General features: G+C 44.1%; 1 protein-coding gene across 1 annotated transcript in view; it reads left to right on the top strand.

The window, feature by feature from the left end:
- Window positions 1–21034, top strand: part of LOC126253035 (uncharacterized) — a 449954-nt gene that overhangs the window by 113102 nt on the left and 315818 nt on the right. Inside the window, exon 4 of the mRNA XM_049954103.1 lies at window positions 9792–9980. Coding sequence (XP_049810060.1) covers window positions 9792–9980 — 189 coding nt within the window. The remainder of the gene's footprint in view (window positions 1–9791; window positions 9981–21034) is intronic.

The raw sequence follows: 21034 nt of genomic DNA, 5'->3' as shown, positions 1-21034 counted from the left end.
CCACAAGTGGACTCGCCTGTCAGAGTAGACTAAACATTTTGCATCGACACATCCGCACTTCAGCACGTGTCCTGTTGTCCAGGGAAAAATAAACATTAGTGTCTTGCTCTTGCCACATGTACTTGGAGGTGCTAACCAACCTAAAAACATACTCCTCCTAACAGCTACAATCATCAATCTGCAAATGACGTAAACACCGATGTAATGTTGTTCAGTACAGCATCATCAGCCACCAATAGAAATATCTGCACTTACACTCGTTACGCCATGTATTCTTGAAACAGAGCATAACGGAGACCATGAAGATGGGGCATAGCCACCGGCCTTGACACATGAGAAATGACATGACTGCTGCGCAAATTACCCGCTATTCGAGGTGATCGTATTGCATACATAATAGCACCCCATACCATGACGCCGGGTATGAGGATGACGAATGCAGTCTGGCAACACTCGTTCTCCCCGAGCATTCACACACGGATACGTCCATTGTGATGCCATATGCAGAACCAGGAGTCGTCTATAAAGATACTTGTTGCCACTCCTGGGCTCATGAAGAGAACACGGCAAGTACCATAACCCGATTTCCCAGAAACTTCGCTCAGTGGAAGAGGGGTCAAAATAAACGGTCATTTGTCCCGGCTTATACGTAGATACTCGACCATTTCTGAGAAAATGACGGTAAAAGTTTTAGAAGAACTGCATGTATCTTTTAGTGAGTAAATGGTTCAGCTGAAGAGTCGTCACAATGGGCAGAGTCGCGGCCACATTCTTCTACACCCCGTTTTCTAAACCAGATAATTATTTTTACTTTTGTTTTTAATTTCCTACCCATGTCCATAGAAGAATAGTGAATGAATGTTTTCCATTGTATATTGAAACAATGTTGCAGTTATCCCTCTGTTAACTGTAAGTCTAGAGAGTGAATTAAAAAGAAGAAAAAAAAGATGAATGAGAAAATGACAAAATTATTTGGATTTGTTTTCGTTAGTGTATCTTCATTCGTAATCAATTGCAAACTCCAGTTTTCTGTAAAGTGTTAATTATGCGTGGTTTGCTTCGAAATTAGTGCCAATGCGAGAAGTCTTCGGCAGTGTTAACGACTTTTCTTTCCCGAGTGAGAGTCATACGAAGAAACGTCTGTGGCAAACCTGCCTTCGCGCGATGCTCGTCGTGTTCGGAATTTCTATGTTTCAAATGCTTCTACGACCGGTATCACCCAAGGGAATACACCAAATCTTCCTGAAGAATAAACATAAGAATAAAATACACGAATTCATATAAGGAGTTAAATATAAGAACATGAGAATTTAAAACGATTATAGCCCCTGAAAATACCATACACACGTGTATTTTATAATAACTGTACGACAATTATTGTGAAACCAAGTTGTAATTTTACAATTAATATAACGCTCTTGTATTTCCTGACTTGATAAGACACTTTCGTACAGTAATCCTCTACGGACATGGGTAGATAAATGAAATGTAAGTAAATAAATAAAATACGAACAATAATCGAGTTTAGAACGCAGGGCGCAAAACTTAGAGACCACAATACTAGCCGCTGTGCTACCATTTCGGCTGAGATTATCATATGCTAAAAGGCATCTAAATTACGTCGCAAATTTTGGCTATCCCTTTTCCGAAACTGTCGAGTATCTACGGGCAAGCCGAGAAATCTGTTCGCTTATTTTGACTCCTGTTTCACTGAGCGAAGTTTCTGGGAGATTGGGTTACGGCACTTGTCGTGTTCTTGTCGTCAGCGCTTTTGAGCGCATCACTATCGGCGCGCCACTCCGCTGCTGCCACAGTGGTCGCCACGCTGACATTCTGTAGCGCTCCAAAAGTTTATGTGGATACTCGCCTTGCTGCAAGCGATCCCATTTTGTGAATCAAGATACGATCCTGCATGGCCGAGCGAACTACATTATCTGATCAAAAGTAACCTGATACCCGTATGCAATGCGGAATTGCGTATATGTCACGAGAGGCAGACCAGCCGCTGTAAAAGGAAGCAGGGAGTGCTGTTAGTAGGGCAGTGGTGGCACCACAGTGGGTCGGCCGGGAGAGGTCAGTGACTTCGAACATGGACTGGTCGTTGGATGTCACCTTGAAAGAAGTCACCTATTAATAATAAATGCGTGGGGAGGGACTAAGGAAGCTGTCGCTGTTTTCTACTAGTGATTCAGTACGAGGATCGCCAGGTGCCTGATAACCAATGATTAGCACAAAATAACGGAATATATCCTATGACCAGTAGGATGAGCTTTTATTCTAAAGAAAATTTGCGCCACGCAACTGTCATAAGAAACGCTGTCCCTCGCCTAAGGTCTTGGCTAATCTCCGAGAGATGTTCACTATGTATTGCAACAAATTTTTTCTCGACCAGTTTCAGTTGAAAAGATGCTGGATTTGTTGTCAGACTTCGTGGAATATTCTTGCTTCAGTCCCTACAGTTTCATGAAGTTCCCATAGGTGGCGGCACTGTATGTTGGCTAAAAATAGCGTGTTTAACGTACGTGCGTTCCAAGCAGAGATCTGTCATTGAGTTTCTTTCGGCGGAAAACCAGAGCATCGCAGATATTCGTAGGCGCTTGCAGAACGTCTACGGAGACATGCCAGTGAACAAAAGCACGGAGAGTCGTTGGAATAGGCGTCTGTCATCATCGTAACAAGGTGACGCAAATCTGCCCGATGTTCCGCGCGCCGACCGGCCGCACACAGCTTTGCCTCCAGCAATGTTGGAATGTGCGGGCTCTCTTATTCGAGGTGATCGACGGATCACAGTCAAACACCTCACTGCACAACTGGGTTGGGACTTTGAACGGGTTGTTCTGTTTGATGTCCTCCCTCATGCTACAACGATCTACTCTGAAAGGTATTGTGCTACCCTCAGGAAAATGAACAAAAGACTTCAGCGTATTCGTCGACACAAAAATGAAAACGAACTTCTGCTTCTCTATGAGAATGCCAGGCCTCACACAAGTCTGCACACCCGAGAGGATGTCACAAAGCTCCATTGGACTGTCCCTCCTCATCCACCCCACAGACTGGATCTCGCAGCTTCCGACTTCCATCTCTTTGGCTCAATTAAGGATGCCCTTCGCGGGAAGCGGTGAGATCATTGAAGTAGCAAGACGTTGGCTCCGACGTCGGCCAGGAAAGTGGTACCGCGGGGCATACTGGCCCTCCCAGTAAGGTGGCATAAGGCCGCCGCATTGACGAAAGAGCATGTTCAAAAAGTATTTTGTGGCTGAAAGAGTGAGGAATAATATGGTGTACTGGACTGCTGAATAAAACCAACTTGCTCACAAAAAAAAAGAATGAATAAAACCAAAATGCTTTCATAAAATGGATGTTGCATTACTTATTGAACACGATGCCGGAGGTGGACTGGGAACGATTGACTTTGAGTGATGAATCACGCTGTAGCTTGTGATAGTCTGAACGTTAGCTGTCATCTTGTGTGGTGTATTGGCTTGATTTGGGGGAAGAGACCAAACAGTGAGGTCTTCGGTCTCATTGGGTTAGGGAAGGATGGGGAAGGAGGCCGTGCCCTGTCAAAGGAACCATCCCGGAATTTGCCTGAAGCTATTTACGGAAATCACGGGAAACCTCAATCAGGATGGCCGGACGCGGGATTCAAACGTCGTCAACCCGAATGCGAGTCCAGTGTGCTAACCACTGCGCTACCTCGCTCGGTCTTGTGTAGTGTCAACACTGAAGTGCAGAGGAGGTGTTTTTACCGTATGGGAGTGTTTCCTCGCTTAGGGTGTGATCCCCTTATTGCACATAATCAAATTCTAAATTCGGAAGAATGTGAACCCGTTTTAAACTTTGTGTACTGCGTACTCTAGAGAAAAAGCCGGAGACTATGACTCTTTGTATTGGCATAAACGCATCCTATCATAACGCAGCGTCTGAAGGAAATGGTGTATGGAAAATAACATTCTTGAAACGGCTTGACCGCTTATAGTCGCAGTCTGAATCGAATGAAACAGCTTTTGGATGAGTTAGAACGTCGAATCCAGACCCCAGCCTTCTCTTGTTTCAGCTTTCGAGGGAGAATAGGCCATCCCTCCACGGACATTGGCACACCTCATCGAAGGTGTCCCCAGCAGAGTTCAATGAGTCATAATGGCGAAGAGCGGACACAGCGCGTATCAATGTCCGCTAATAAGTGTCCGGATACCTTTGATCAGATAGTGAGTACGCGTAGACTCTCTGGTGCTAGTTGCGTGGGACCGCTGAGCTGCTGCTTGGCGTTGAGTACGGCCCTCTTGAACCCCTCTATTGATTATTCGCACGATAATCGTGAGATCTCGAACAACGCAAGCAGCATTATCGAGGAACAATAAACTGCCGTCTCCATAGGACATTATCCTGCCACTTTTGAATTCCGACGCGTGCTGGTTGACGTTTCTTCTTCTTTCGTGAGGCATAATACGATCTTCTCACAAGCAAAAACCTTCAAATTCGATTTCTCAATGAGTAACCTGCTGCTTAATCTTTCCTTATACACACCGTCTCGACAGCGTTATTTTGTGTGTTTGTACTGAAATGCTAATCATTTGCATATGGAAGCCAACGGTGCACTTTATGCCAGATCGATATTTGTTCTTACTTTCTGCAAGGTGTAGCACTTTCAGCGGCCAACAGTTGTAACTTTTGTGCGTTTGATTTTTGTTTACTGTAACTGAAGTAAACGGAATTGCTACTCTTTATACTCGTGTGTGTCTATGTTGTAACGTTGAACAATAAGCGGCGTGGTTACCGAAACGCTCTATGACAAATGAGTCGCCAAAACTGAAATTATGTAACTGTATTTTTAATTTACTTTAACCAAATAAATTAGAAAGCCCGAACTATAAACTAAAACGTCCTGGCAGTGGCGAGCGGTTCTCGCCGTACAGTCTGCAACCGCGCGACCGCTACGGTCGCAGGTTCGAATCCTGCCTCGGGTATGAATGTGTGTGATGTACTTAGGTTAGTTAGGTTTAAGCAGTTCTAAGTTCTAGGGGACTCATGACTTCAGATGTTCAGTCCCATAGTGCTCAGAGCCATTTGAACCATTTTGAAACCGTCCTGTGAAACTGGATTGTGCAGTTCAGTGAGCAGTACTACAACGCATGATGTCAAAAAACGTGACTTGCAATTCCAACACACTAGTTAACAGGATAAAAGTGCCACATAGAATACCAACAGAATTTTGAAGAATAAATAATCGAGAATGTCTCAGTGAAATTGCCTTGCGACGTTTATGTACACAGTAAGACTAAACAAACTTCCAAACACTAAATGATACACAGGTGAAAGTAACACTGCACTCTGAGAATAAGACTGTCTGCATACGAAATGAAATTTAAAATGATATACACCTAAACTGAACTGATAATGAATTTTGTAAAAATCAAAGCTAACTGAATGACCTAACTGTAGCCTAACCAATGTAAAATTGGCTCTAACAATTTTTCTTGGTTAACTGTGGCAACGGAAACTTGATGCTGCTCGAATTGATGAACATAAAATGTACAGCGCAGTAGGAAGCAAACAAAATATGAAAGAAAAACCTTGTACAGCGCATTTCCAGAACGTGCAACTATTCTAAAGAAATCATGTCTCAGCCTTAGTGTGTTCCAGAAAGTGCAATGCGGCGACACACATAGTCAAAAAATATTAAATTCTTTGGTGACGATACATTGGTGGAATTTAAACTTGCTGAATGATTCAAAGTAATTGCCATTAAAAAAAATGGTATTGTAAAGAATGATAGCCAGTTCTCAACAATCACAATGATTTTTACATAAATTACTCTTTTATAACAATTTCTCTGACATGAAGTTAATTACTGAAAATAATAAAGAGGTGGTAAAAATCTATAAGCTCTGAGTGCAAACCATGCGAACTGATTACTTACTCTCTCCTGAACACTGATCTAACTAACCCAAACGAATAAGGAAAAAACTCCACTAAGATTTTCCATTGTTCAAACACATCACAGTTACGCGCAATCAAGTCATGCAGCAACAACTCTAGCTGTACATCTTCACTTTCTAAATTGTTCTTTACCAAACATAATTCAAAATTCATCCTTTTCATTATCTTTACCTCTGTGCGCTGCAAGATACACTACTGGCCATTAAAATTGCTACACCACGAAGATGACGTGCTACAGACGCGAAATTTAACCGACAGGAAGAAGATGCTGTGATATGCAAATGATTAGCTTTTCAGAGCATTCACACAAGGTTGGCGCCGGTGGCGACACCTACAACGTGCTGACATGAGCAAAGTTTCCAACCGATGTCTCATACACGAACAGCAGTTAACGGGCGTTGCCTGGTGAAACGTTGTTGTGATGCCTCGCGTAAGGAGGAGAAATGCGTACCATCACGTTTCCGGCTTTGATAAAGGTCGGATTGTAGCCTATCGCGATTGCGGTTTATCGTATCGCGACATTGCTGCTCGAGTTGGTCGAGATCCAATGACTGTTAGCAGAATATGGAATCTGTGGGTTCAGGAGGATAATACGGAACGCCGTGCTGGATCCGAACGGCCTCGTATCACTAGCAGTCGAGATGACAGGCATCTTATCCGCATGGCTGTAATGGATCGTGCAGCCTCGTCTCGATCCCTGAGTCAACAGATGGGGACATTTGCAAGAAAACAACCATCTGCACGAACAGTTCGACGACGATTGCAGCAGCATGGACTATCAGCTCGGAGACCATGGCTGCGGTTACCCTTGACGCCGCATCACAGACAGGAGCGCTTGCGATGGTGTACTCAACGACGAACCTGGGTGCACGAATGGCAAAACGTCATTTTTTCGGATGAATCCAGGTTCTGTTTACAGCATCGTGACGGTCGTATCCGTGTTTAGCGACATCGCGGTGAACGCACATTGGAAGCGTGTATTCGTCGTCGCCATACTGGCATATCACCCGGCGTGATGGTATGGGGTGCCATTGGTTACACGTCTCGGTCACCTCTTGTTCGCATTGACGGCACTTTGAACAGTGGACGTTACATTTCAGATGTTTTACGACCCGTGGCTCTACCCTTCGTTCGATCCCTGCGAAACCCTACATTTCAACAGGATAATGCACGACCGCATGTTGCAGTTCCTGTACGGGCATTTCTGGATACAGAAAATGTTCGACTGCTGCCCTCTTCAGCACATTCTCCAGATCTCTCACCAATTGAAAACGTCTGGTCAATGGCGGCCGAGCAACAGGCTCGTCATAATACGCCAGTTGCAACTCTTGATGAACTGTGGTATCGTGTTGAAGCTGCATGGGCAGCTGTACCTGTACACGCCATCCAAGCTCTGTCTGACTCAATGCCCAGGCGTATCAAGGTCGTTATCACGGCCAGAGGTGGTTGTTCTGGGAACTGATTTATCAGGATCTATGCACCCAAATTGCGTGAAAATGTAATCACGTGTCAGTTCTAGTGTAATATGTTTGTCCAATGAATAACCGTTTATCATCTGCATTTCTTCTTCGTGAAGCAATTTTAATGGCCAGTGGTTTAATATCATTCACAAACCTGCCACATTTTAGCTGCTGAGCATAAAGCATCTGTTATAGCTTCTGAGATGTTTGAAGACTCACAACGCTGACGTTCTTAGAGGCAGTATGACGAGCACAGAGACATCGTGTCTCTACGTGTAGGACGTGAGAGGCTTTTAGTGAGGCTACATTTCGATACGATATGTGAACACAGCCACGGGTAACAGGCAGACACGTGAGTGAAGGTGACATTATTACAAATGTTACAAAATTTACGCTGCGTCGAACTGGAGATTATTTATTTTGTTTCTTCTTCAGTTTAACGCTATTAAATAACTTTAGGAAACCCACATTTTATTTCAGTACCGTCACGACCATCACTCATCGCAACAAAACTACTGATTAACGTAAACAGCTCTTAGCCCTTTGGTTAGCAATGCTGACTCTGGATCATAGGGTCCTTGGTTGGATTGTGAACCGAGCTGGATTTTCTCTGCTGTGTGAGTTGTAAGTGTACTGTCATATCGCTGGCTTAGTTGTGGAGTATCTTTGCTGTTATGTTGTGTAGTGTGTAGCTCTGCATGTAAGAAGCATGGTTAGTATTCAGGTTGAAGTGTTGCTACAAGTGGTACTACAGTGAAGTGATTAAATATGCAAGTAATTCAGAGGAAAGTGCGTCAAGATATAATTAAAATGAGCAGTGCCGCCGATAACGTATTTATGTATCCTCTCGTTGCGTGTCGGACAGTATCAATCATCCGCGCCGTGTTCGGTTTCCCTGAATGAACTGATGTGAATCAGTAGGAATTAGTTACCATAAAAGAGTGCAGTCAAGTGCCAGTGTCTTGTAGCGAGCGTGAGGACGTGCGTTCGATCATCGCGTTTCCGCATTATCCACAATCAGCCGCGCCGCGACGGTTACGCGTACGCTCGTCCGAATTATCTTTTGGACTATTAATCATCAAGATTGTTAATTGGGAGAAACATTTACGATTTATAGTGTTAACAGTGCAACCTGTGGTTTCCATATCGTCTCAGAATATAGATGTTCGTACCAGACATAGGACAGTGTTGTGTTTTAACTTTGAGTGGCTCCCCTAAACCCGCTTACATATTTCGATAGATAATTTCAGGCAAGTCAACAGCGGTGTGGAGAAGGACAATACGACCGCCGCGGGATTATCAGGTACGTGGTGTGGGTTAGGGCGCTCGGTCAAGAAAAGTTATCCTTATCATCATTTTATCCTTATCATTTTGTCATAAAGTCATCGAAGTGATGTTATACAGGGTGTTACAAAAAGGTACGGCCAAACTTTCAGGAAACATTCCTCACACACAAATAAAGAAAAGATGTTATGTGGACATGTGTCCGGAAACGCTTAATTTCCATGTTAGAGCTCATTTTAGTTTCGTCAGTATGTTCTTCCACCTACGCTCAATGGAGCACGTTATCATGATTTCATACGGGATACTCTACCTGTGTTGCTAGAACATGTGCCTTTACAAGTACGACACAACATGTGGTTCATGCACGATGGAGCTCCTGCACATTTCAGTCGAAGTGTTCGTACGCTTCTCAACAACAGAGTCGGTGGCCGATGGATTGGTAGAGGCGGACCAATTCCATGGCCTCCACGCTCTCCTGACCCCAACCCTCTCGACTTTCATTTATGGGGGAATTTGAACACTCTTGTCTACGCAACCCCGGAAAATGTGGAGACTCTTCGTGCTCGTATTGTGGATGGCTGTGATACAATACGCCATTCTCCAGGGCTGTATCAGCGCATCAGGGATTCCATGCGACGGAGGGTGGATGCATGTATCCTCGCTAACGGAGGACATTTTGAACATTTCCTATAACAAAGTGTTTGAAGTCACGCTGATACGTTCTGCTGCTGTGTGTTTCCATTCCATGATTAATGTGATTTGAAGAGAAGTAATAAAATGAGCTCTAACATGGAAAGTAAGCGTTTCCGGACACATGTCCACATAACATATTTTCTTTCTTTGTGTGTGAGGAATGTTTCCTGAAAGTTCGGTCGTACCTTTTTGTAACACCCTGTATAAAAAGACTTGCAACAAGTGGCCAACGTCCCGAATGGGGTCTCCTGGTCAATAAAGCCATTCCCGTATTTCATTTCATTTCACTGATGCGAGCTACTGAAAATATTAAAATCCCATCCACTTTCCTCGAATACCAGAGATAAACTAGAAACCTCACACGTTGTACTAGAATACTTGTTTACAGCGAAAATGTGGACGGTGTGTCGGCAGGTGGAGTTCCAGCGGATGGTGGAGACGTACAAGGGCGCGCTGCAGAAGTTGGACGAGCTGTCGCTGGCGGACGGCGCGGCGGTGACGCGGGGGCCGGCGCCCGTCCAGGCCTCCCACCAGAGGCAGCTGGCGCTGCGGCCGCAGGACGTGCAGGACCGCCTCATCAAGAACAAGACGCTGCTCAACGTCGTGAGTTTCCACAGCATTTAACCCGTTCCACACGAATACATCTTATCATATGAATGAAGGCACGAGGCTCGCTCCGAAATACATGCACAATACTTCCTTTCTACATCTGCGCTACCCACGGCGTTCGTAGAAACATTCTTCTCCCTTATTTTCAAATGTAATTCAACCTGATCCGCAAGTGGCGTTGTCGTAGCACTCTGTCAAGATGGGTACTGTACTTGTTCGTCTAAGGGAGAAGCAAGCGACGATACGCCCGCCTTACTGTTAAATGTCGTCAGAATGACACTCACTCGATGCGACGGACGCCATAACGATTTCGTCGTCGTCGTCGTCGTCGTCGTCGTCGTCGTTGTTGTTGTTGTGGCCTTCAGTCCTGAGACTGGTTTGATGCAGCTCTCCACGCTACTCTATCCTGTGCGAGCTTCTTCTCTCCCAGTACCTACTGCAACCTACATCCTTCTGAATCTGCTTAGTGTATTCATCTCTTGGTCTCCCTCTACGATTTTTACCCTCCACGCTGCTCTCCAATACTAAATTGGTGATCCCTTGATGCCTCAAAATATGCCCTACCAACCGATCCCTTCTTCTAGTCAAGTTGTGCCACAAATTTCTCTTCTCTCCAATTCTATTCAATGCCTCCTCATTAGTTATGTTATCTACCCATCTAATCTTCAGCATTCTTCTGTAGCACCACATTTCGAAAGCTTCTATTCTCTTCTTGTCTAAACTATTGTTCCATGTTTCACTTCCATACATGGCTACACTCCACACAAATACTTTCAGAAACGGCTTCCTAACACTTAAATCTATACTCGATGTTAACAAATTTATCTTCTTCGGAAACGCTTTCCTTGCCATTGCCAGTCTACATTTTATATCCTCTCTACTTCGACCATCATCAGTTAGTTTGCTCCCCAAATAGCAAAACTCCTTTACTACTTTAACTGTCTCATTTCCTAATCTAATTCCCTCAGCATCACCCGACTTAATTCGACTACATTCCATTATCCTCGTTTTGCTTTTGTTGATGTTTATCTTATACCCTCCTTTCAAGACACTGTCGATTCCGTTCAACTGCTCTTCCAAGTCCTTTGCTGTCTCTGACGGAATTAAAATGTCATCGGCGAACCTCAAAGTTTTTATTTCTTCTCCATGGATTTTAATACCTACTCCGAACTTTTCTTTTGTTTCCTTTATTGCTTGCTCAATATACAGATTGAATAACATCGGGGATAGGCTACAACCCTGTCGCACTCCCTTCCTAATCACTGCTTCCCTTTCATACCCCTCGACTCTTATAACTGCCATCTGGTTTCTGTACAAATTGTAAATAGCCTTTCGCTCCTTGTATTTTACCCCTGCCACCTTCATAATTTGAAAGAGAGTATTCCAGTCAACATTATCAAAAGCTTTCTCTAAGTCTACAAATGCTAAAAACGTAGGTTTGCCTTTCCTTAATCTATTTTCTAAGATAAGTCGTAGGGTCAGTATTGCCTCACGGGTTCGTCGTATTTAGCTTTTTTTCTGTTACACTGAGATGACAAAAGTCATAGTATAGCGATATGGACAATACAGAGGGCAGTAATAGCCTATAGACAAGATATAAAACGGGAGTACCTTGGCGCAGCTGTCATTCTGCAGGTGATTCACGTGATAAGGTTTCCAACCTTGTTAGGGCTGCACTCCGTGCTACTCTATCCTGTGCGAGCCTCTTCACCTCCGAATAATAACTGCAACCTACATCTGTCTGAATCTGCTTGCTGTATCTCTTGGTCTCTCTCTACGATTTTTACCCACCACACTTCCCTCCAATACTAAACTGATGTTCCCTTGATGTCTCAAAATAGTTTCCATTAACCCATCGGTTCTTTTGGTCAAGTTGTGCCACAAATTTGTCTCGCCAGTTCTGTTTCGTACTTCCTCTGTAGTGTCCTGCGGTCGGGAGGGAAGAACTAACAGTCAATTTGAACACACTTTATTATAATTAAATAAAAAAGCCTTCTTGGCATACACCAAGTGTTAAACACAAGAACAAACAGAAAAAAAACCACAACTTCTGGAACGCCGTAATCCATTTCCGTTAAGTCGGACCTGGGGACTTTCCACAAGAAAAGGTCTGACAGGTGGGGTGGGGAACGTGTATTTGTGCATCAAATTACTCAAAAAGGCAGCCCTTAATGTGAGTAAATGAGAGATATCGAGGGGACTGATCAGGGTTCAATTGCTGAACTGATCGATACACCTGTGGCCAGACTGTTGCTAAAAAGAAAGCCACACTCAGATTTTCACCGTGGATCCCATATGCCAGTAAATTTTGTTCCAACCATTCTACCACGGTGACAGACCTATCGAAAGCCAGAGACGTCGGTGGAGCCAGGTGCAAAGAGTTCAATTTACCTGCAAGGGAATCAACTCTACGAGCTACCTCTGACAACGCTGGCGAGTGAGAGCGATTTTCTGAACACTTGAGCGTTGCCTGAATCTGCTGTAGAGTTTCCACCAAGGACTGAAGAAGTTCCTCGTCGCCAATAACTGTAGTGTCATGCGTTCGGCAGGGAAGAACTAACAGTCAATTTGACCACACTTTGTTATAGTTAAAGAAAAACGCCTTCTTGGCATACACTAAGTTTTAAACGCAAGATGAAATAGAAAAAAACCCACAACTCTTGTGGTGGCAAACCAGATAAGGAAATAAGACAATGGAAGAAATACTGACCAAAATCTACTCTACAAAACACAAAATACAGCGTCCTACTACAATGCTACGGCAAAGTGAATACAATGCTAGGGCCGGCGTACGTTCTAGCTGGAGCTGTTCCTAGCGGTTGGTAAACACTGCCGGTCTGACGGTCTAGGTGTGCTTATAAAGACAGGTCGGCGGAATGCTACATCAGTCATATGAGTTCCGATTGGTGGGACACTGTAACATGTTGCTGTTATTTTTTCTGTCCGCTGGCGATGTTTCTCTCCGCGCTCCTGAAAGGGTGTCAGCAATCCATCTTGCATGTCGGTTCTGCGGGCCCTCTAACAATAAGGGGCCGCTACGACATCCTCATTAGTTACGTGATCGAACCATCTAATCTCCAACATTATTCTGTAGCACCACATTTCGAAAGTTTCTAGTCTATTCTTGTCTAAACAGTTTATCATATATGTTTCTCTTCCATACATAGCTATACCCCAGACAAATACCTTCAGAGAGGACTTCCCAACACCTAAATCTGCATTCGATGTTAACAAATTTCTCTTCTTCAGAAAGATTTCCTTACCATTGCCAGTCTACATTTTATATCCTCTCTACTTCGGCCATCAACAATTATTTTGCTGCCCAAGCAGTAAACCTTATTTCCTACTTTAAGTATCTTGTTTTCTAATCTAATCCCTTAACGTTACCTGATTTAATTCGACTCCATTCCGTTATCCTTGTTTTGCTTTTGTTGATATTCAACTTATATCTGTCCATTCCGTGCAACTGCTCTTCCAAATCCTTTGCTGTCTCTGACAGAATGACGCGGTCATCAGCAATCCTCAATGCTTTTATTTCTTCTCCCTGAACTTTAATTCCCTCTCCAAATTTGTCTTTGGTTTCCTTTACTGCTTGTCCAGTGTACATATTGAATAACATTAGGGATGGGCCACAACGCTGCCTCACTCCTTCCTCAACTGCTGCTTCCTTTACATACCCCTCGACTCTTATAACTGTCGTCCGATTTCTGTACTTGTTATAAATAGCCTTTCGCTCCCTGTATTTTACGCCTGCTACCTTCAAGATTTCAAAGTTTTCTCTAAGTCTGCAAACGCTATCAATGAAGTTTTGTCTTTCCTTAACTAAGATAAGTTGTAAGGTCAGTATTGCCTGGCGTTTTCCTACATTTCGACGGAATGTTAACTGATCTTCCTCGAGTTCTTCCATTTTTCTGTGAACAATTCGTGATAGTTCGGTAATTTCACCTCTCTTCACACTTCTTTCTTTAGAATTTGAATGATTACATTCTTCTTGAGGTCTGAGGGTATTTCGTCTGCTTCATATAGCTTGCATACCAGATGGAAAAGTTTTGTCAAGCCTGGCTCTCCCAAGGCTATCAGTAGTTATGATGGAGTATCATATATTTCTGGGGCCTTATTTAACTCAGATCTTTCAGAGCTCTGTCAAATTCTTCTCGCTGAATCATACCTCCCATCTCATTTTCACCATGATCACTTGCCTTTCTGTAACATTGCTTTCATCTCCCTTGTTTAGACCCTCTATATACTCCTTCTACCTTTCAGCTTCCCCTTCTTTGCTTGGGACTGGTTATCCATCTGAGCGCTTGATATTCGTGCAACTGTTTCTCTTTTCCCCAAAAGCTTTTTTAATTTTCCTGTAGGTGGTATCTACCTTTCCCCTAGTGAAGCATGCTTCTGAATCCTTACATTTGTCCTCTGATGAGCAATTTTGCATTTCCCGTCAATCTCATTTTTCAAAAATTTGTCGTCCCTTTCGCCAGCTTCATATGCTGCATTTTTAAATTTTCTCCTTTCATCACTTAAATTCAATATCTTTTGTGTTATCCAAGGATTTCTACTAAGACTTGTCTTTGTACATATTTGATCCTCTGGTGCCTTCGCTAGTTCATCTCCCAAAGCTACCCGTTATTCTTCTTCTATTTTTTTCCTTTCCCCCGTTCTTGTCAATCGTTCTCAAATGCTCCTTCTGAATCTCTCTAAAACCTCTGATTCTTTCAACTTATCCAGGTCCCATCGCCTTAATTCCTACCTTTTTGCAATTTCTTCAGTTTTCATCTACAGTTCATAACCAATAAATTGTGGTCAGCGTCCACATCTGCCCTTGGAAATCTCTTACAATTTAAAATCTGGTTCCTAAACCTCTGTCCTACCATTATTTAATTCATCTGAAACCTTCCAATGTCTCCAGGTAAACAACCTTGTTCTAAGATTCTTAAAACAAATGTTTGTGGTGGGTAAATTACGCTCTTTGCAAAATTCTGCCAGACGGCTTCCTCCCTCAATCTTTCACCCAGTCATATTCAGCTACCATTTTTCCTTCTCTTCCTTTTCCTGCTATCGAGAAATAAAACATTTAATTTTTCCTGGTGGTATAAGCGTGGACTTGTAAACTCAGTTAAGTGGAAGGGATGATGATCCGCAAAAGTAAAACAAGGGTAAGGGAGTGTAGTCAAATCGAGTGATTCCAAAGGGATAAGATTATATATATAAAAAAAAGCAGTAGGTGAGTTATGTTACTTGGACAGAAAACAAACTACTGTTGACATCAATAAAGAGGATACATAATTGCGATTGACAATGGCAAGAAAAGTTTACTGATAAAAAGAAATTTTCTAACATCAAATACAAATTTAATTCTTGGAAGTATTTTGTGCAAACATTTGCCTGGATTGTAACATTAGATGGAAGCAAGAAGTGGCGTAACTAGTTAAAAGTGCGAAGAAAAGTGAAACATATCGCATCACTTTTGCAATGAGAAGGGCGTTTGGAGCAAGACAGTTTATTGTGGCGCACGATAATACATTCGCCGACACAACGCTGGGTTCTTTGGTTTGTTCCGGGAGGAGATGGAGTGGATTTATAACACGTAAAATGTTAGTTTACTTTATTTCAATGAAGATACGAAGACTTACTTAACTTTGTATAATCCATATCCAGAGGAATATTCTCACTATTAAGCCGCTTGCGAGACGTACTCTGGCCCTCCCAGAATGAATGCTTGTGATGGGAATGGTGGACTCGATTAAGCTTTTTTTCATCTTCCAGCGTTTTTGTTTCCAAATTTTGGCCACAGAATTGAATAGCAATGTTAGATACAATATATGATTGTTACGGAGACTCTTAATTGCTCCAAGTCGTGCGCTCAGTATGTCCCTAGGAAGCTCAGTGAGACACTTGCTATCCGGCTATATTTACCGCTGAACGAGACGGCTTCTTTGGACTATTGTCACAGGGGCAATACCTCATAGCTTAGTAATGAGTTACAGAGTGAAAACACACAGAATGACGGAACAAGTCTTCTCCGGTGAAGAAGTGGGCAGAAGAGCCCAATATTCCTGTTGATGGTCATTATTGCCCTTTCTTATTGACTGTGTTTGTCTCTTTACTTAGCCCTCCAATTGGCGTGCTGCTATCAGACATAGGACTTTCTACGCGGGTTGACTGAAAAGTAATGCCTCCATCTTCGTAACTCTTCAACAGTTGGCAGCAGTGGTATGCGGCAGGTACTGGCTTGTTCCGTAGCCTCTTCTCTACAGCTCCAATTGGCGCGAAGCCTTAGCATTGAACGGTCGTGTTGTTGCAGTGTAAAGTATGGAACCCTGCACAGGCGGTCGCTCACTGCGATTTAAGCAACGTGCAGTCATTAAATTCTTGACAGCAGAAGATGTCACCCCAAAGGAGATTCATCAGAGAATGAAAACAGTTTATGGTGATTGTGTTGATGTGAGTACCGTGCGTCGTTGAGCTAATCAGTTTAAAGAGGTTGAGGCGGCAACATCTGACCTGCGTGACAGACAAAGAGTTGGACGTCCTGTGACAGCAGCTACCGAGTTTCACAAGAAAAATGTTGACAGATTGATTCAGGACGATCGTAGTATCACTCAGAGAGAAATTGCAAGCACAGTCGGCATTTCACAAGAATGTGGGGGAACATTATTGCTTTGCTTGGCTATCGGAAGATCTGTTCACGATGGGTACCCCGGATGCTGACTCCTGAAATGAAAGTACAAAAACCTGAAATTTGCTAGGAACTCCTCTCGCATTACGAGAATGAAGGTGACGCCTTTCTGCATTCAGTTGTAACAGGTGACAAAACGTGGGTACACCATTACGACCCGGAGACAAAACGTCAGTCTATAGAATATCGACACAAAGACTTACCCCAGAAAAATAAATTCAAGACGCAACCCTCAGCTGGAAAAATCATGGCCACCGTGTTCTGGGACGCAGATGGTGTTATCCATGTTGATTTCCTTGACCGTGGAACAACAATTAATTCAGAGCGTTACATCAAAACGCTACGAACTCTGAAACGACGGCTAACAAGGGTCCGAAAGGAAAAGGGAAATGTTTTCCTGCAGCACGACAATCCCAAACCACACACTTCACGTGCCACCACAGCAGTACTTCAGAAACTAAATCTCACCACCGTACGGCATCCTCCATACAGTTCAGATTCAGCACCGTCTGACTTCCGTCTGTTCCCGATAGTGAAAGACGATCTGCGGGGACATCATTATGCTCCTGATGAAGACGTTGAGACTACTGTGAGACTGTGGTTACGGAAACAGTGTCGATTTCTTCCGTAATTGCTTCACAAAACTTGTTTATCGTTGACAGAAATGTATCCAATTGGCTGGTGATTGTGTGGAAAAGTGAATATTGGTAACTAAAGATCACATTCTAAGGATTATTTCTGCTTTTGATTTATTAAAATATTCCCATCCAGACCCAATTAACGAAGGCGGAGGCATTACTTTTCATTCAGCCCTCGTATTACTGTCTTCTTCGTCAGCCACTTCGTGCATATCGTTTTGAGATTTTGTTGCATCAGAACAGGATTCGTGAATTCCGTGGACTGTGAGTAATGGAAACAGTGAAATAGAATACTATTATTCCGCGAGGGAAATGGCATTCTGCTACGGTTTAGCAAAAGGCGCTGATGACCAGGCACCTCTCATGTACACCGAACGACGTCACCAACACGTAAGCCTATTTATCTTAAAAAATGCGTATGGTACAGTGCCTGTAAGTGACTTGACAAAACTGACGAACATTGACAGACGGTCGCCGTAGGCCTCGCACAGTTCGCACACCGGACATGGAGGTGTAAACGGTGCGATGAGTACTGCAGATGGACCTGAGAAAAGAGTGCGAAGAGTTGGACCTGCTGAAACCGTAACCCCAGGTCTCGTGAAGCCAATTCTGCGAAGCGTTTGTTTTATCAATATCGCTTACTGCGTCTGCAAACTCTAGGCTGCAAGGTCGCCAAGTGAGATTGCAGTACTACTAACGGATTCCAAAATGGAGTGTTGAAGATCTGAAGTTTACTCCTTTATTTACGAACGAGGATGGATTGATACGGAGTGGGGCAATGAATTGTCACAAAAATTAAAAGGGCAGTCAAATGAAAACGAGACAGATGAAAAAAGTAAGCGTGTAGCTTATAACAGAATAAAGGTCGACCATCGACATTCTTGGGCGTTTAGACTTGATGGCACCCTTCCATTAACGCACAGCACTACTTGGACGCTTCGCAAAAATTGAAGTGTGCTGTCAAGTCCAAATGCTCAAGAATGTTGACGGGCCGTATCATTGTGTTTCAGGATAATGCCTCCCACGAACCCCCTCTTACACGTCCAAACAGATTCAAATCCTTGAACGATCGAGGAAGGAAGGCACCAGGTTGTTTCAGTACCAGCACGAGCTCTGGAACTGTGGTTGATAGACTCAGCCACACACTTTTCCGGTCCAATTGTGCTGTTTGCCACCATATTCAGTGTGATAAATCGGTCACATTATTTGAGACTGTTCCTCTTGCAGATAGACGACAGATGTGGTTCATACACTACGGGATAGCACCCGTTTTCTGCTCCTTGTACGACTGTACCTAAGTTAAACGTTTAGTGAGCAATGTATTGATCGAGGAGGTCCGATACGGTGACCTCTTCTTTCACCTAACCGTAATCCCTTAAATTTCTGTCTATGGGAATATTTAAAGACAATTGTGTATTCCACACCCATACACTACTCGCGCACGTGGGTGTCTCATGCACGTAACGAAATCCGATGACAGCCAGGGTGTTCGCCCAAGTTCGCGATACTTTGAAAAGAAATGCTGTAGGTTGTGTGTAAGAATAACTGGTAGCCATGCTGACAGTTTCCTATATTGTCGACACACAGATGGCTATCGTAGGAATGAATGGTCCACGTGTTAACAAGTATCACGAAGGCTGTTCGGAAAGTAATGTCCGATTGGTAGCGAAATGGAAATCACAGTGAACAACAAATCTTTTTTATTTGCAACAGTTTGCCACACCTTCCAGCTACTTCTCTCAATAGTCGGCGCTCCGACTTCAACATTTGCCGTAGCGTTGTACCAACTTTCCAATACCCTCGCCATAGAAGTCAGCAGCCTGTGCTTTCCGCCACTTATCTACGCTGGTCTACTGTTCGTTTCGTGAGCCAAAAAGTTGTCACATAGCCAGCCGTTCATGTGAGCAGAGATGAACATCAAAGGGAGCTAAGTGCGAGATGTATGGTGGGTGATGAAACACTTCCCATCGGAAACGCTGCAGAGGCGTCCTCACTGCGATCGCAGTAGTTAGCACTCTGGACTCGCATTCGGGAGGACGACGGTTCAAACCCGCATTCGGCCACCCTGATTTAGGTTTTCCGTGATTTCCCTAAATCGCTTCTGGCAAATGCCAGGGTGGTTCCTTTGAAAGGGCACGTCCGATTTCCCCCCTCCATCCTTCCCTAATGGGTGCTTGTGCTCCTTCTTTAATGACCTCGTTGTCGACAGAACGTTAAACACTATTCTCCTCCTCCTCCTAATTGCGCCTGCAGTGTGCGGCCCAGAAATGTCATGAAAAAGGAAATGCATGGCAATTATGTTATTTGGGGTTGCGTGAAATCAAGCGAAACCTCGCAGCGGGCACTCATACTTGGCGGAGACAGTATTGTTCTACGTGCTCAGTGTGTGCTCAGAACTGAAAAGAGCGAAGTGACGCGATCGACAGACGTACTACAGATACTGCCCAACACATCTATTCTTTCACTGTCGTTCCCATTTCACGACCTACCTGCCTTCACATTCCGAATAGCCCTCTGTTTCTTAAGACACACATAAAAAAAGTTTTGCAACACCCCGGTTCCCAGAACTCCTAAAGATAGACGCTGACTGTGGATACTGTATCACAGACACGGTCCCTTTGACTGTTCAGAGATGTCACTAAACCTGCCCAAGCATGCATGAGCAGCGCCTATTAGACGGAGGGGGTCCGATAGCCGATCAGTTCCAGTCACTCCATCAGGAAGTAGGTGCACGGCTCGTGTTGTCTGTAGTTCAACAATGCCTAGATGGTCAATACCGCGGTTCGATCGCGTCCTCATTGATACTTTGTGCCAGGAAGGGCTCTCAATAAGGGCAGTATCCAGGCTTCTCGCAGTGAACCAAAGCGATGTTGTTCGGACATGGAAGAGATACAGAGAGACAGGAACTGTCGATGGCATGATTCGCTCAGGCGGCCCAAAGGCTGCTACTGCAGTGGATGACCGATACCTATGCCGTCCGGAGTGGCCGAGCGGTTCTAGGCGCTACAGTCTGGAGCTGAGCGACCGCTACGTTCGCAGGTTCGAATCCTGCCTCGGGCATGGATGTGTGTGATGTCCTTAGGTTAGTTAGGTTTAAGTAGTTCGAAGTTGTAGGGGACTGATGACCTCAGCAGTTGAGTCCCATAGTGCTCAGAGCCATTTGAACTATTTTTGAACCGCTAGCTATGCATTATGGCTCGGAGGAAATCTGACAGCAACGGCACCATGTTGAATAATGCTTTTCGTGCAGCCACACGATGTCATGTTACGACTCAAACTGTGCGCAATTGGCTGCATGATGCGCAACTTCACTTCCGATGTCCATGGCGAGGTCCGTCTTTGCAACCACGACACCATGCAGCGCGGTGCAGATGAGCCCAACAACATGCTGAATAGACCACTGAGGATTGGCATCACTTACGATACGTGAATGCCATCCTCCGACCGATAGTGCAATCATATCGACAGCATATTGGCGAGGCATTCGTCTTCATGGACGACAATTCGCGCCCCCAGCGTGCAAATCTTGTGAATGACTTCCTTGAGGATAACGACATCAAATGCTTCAAATGGCTCTGAGCACTATGGGACTTAACGTCTGAGGTCATCAGTCCCCTACAACTTCGAACTACTTAAACCTAACTAACCTAAGGACATCACACACATCCATGCCCGAGGAAGGATTCGAACCTGCGACCGTAGCGGTCGCGCGGTTCCAGACGGAAGCGCCT

Source organism: Schistocerca nitens, chromosome 4 (genome assembly GCF_023898315.1).
Source record: "Schistocerca nitens isolate TAMUIC-IGC-003100 chromosome 4, iqSchNite1.1, whole genome shotgun sequence".
NCBI lineage: Eukaryota > Metazoa > Arthropoda > Insecta > Orthoptera > Acrididae > Schistocerca > Schistocerca nitens.
This window is presented reverse-complemented; position numbering and strand designations above follow the sequence as displayed.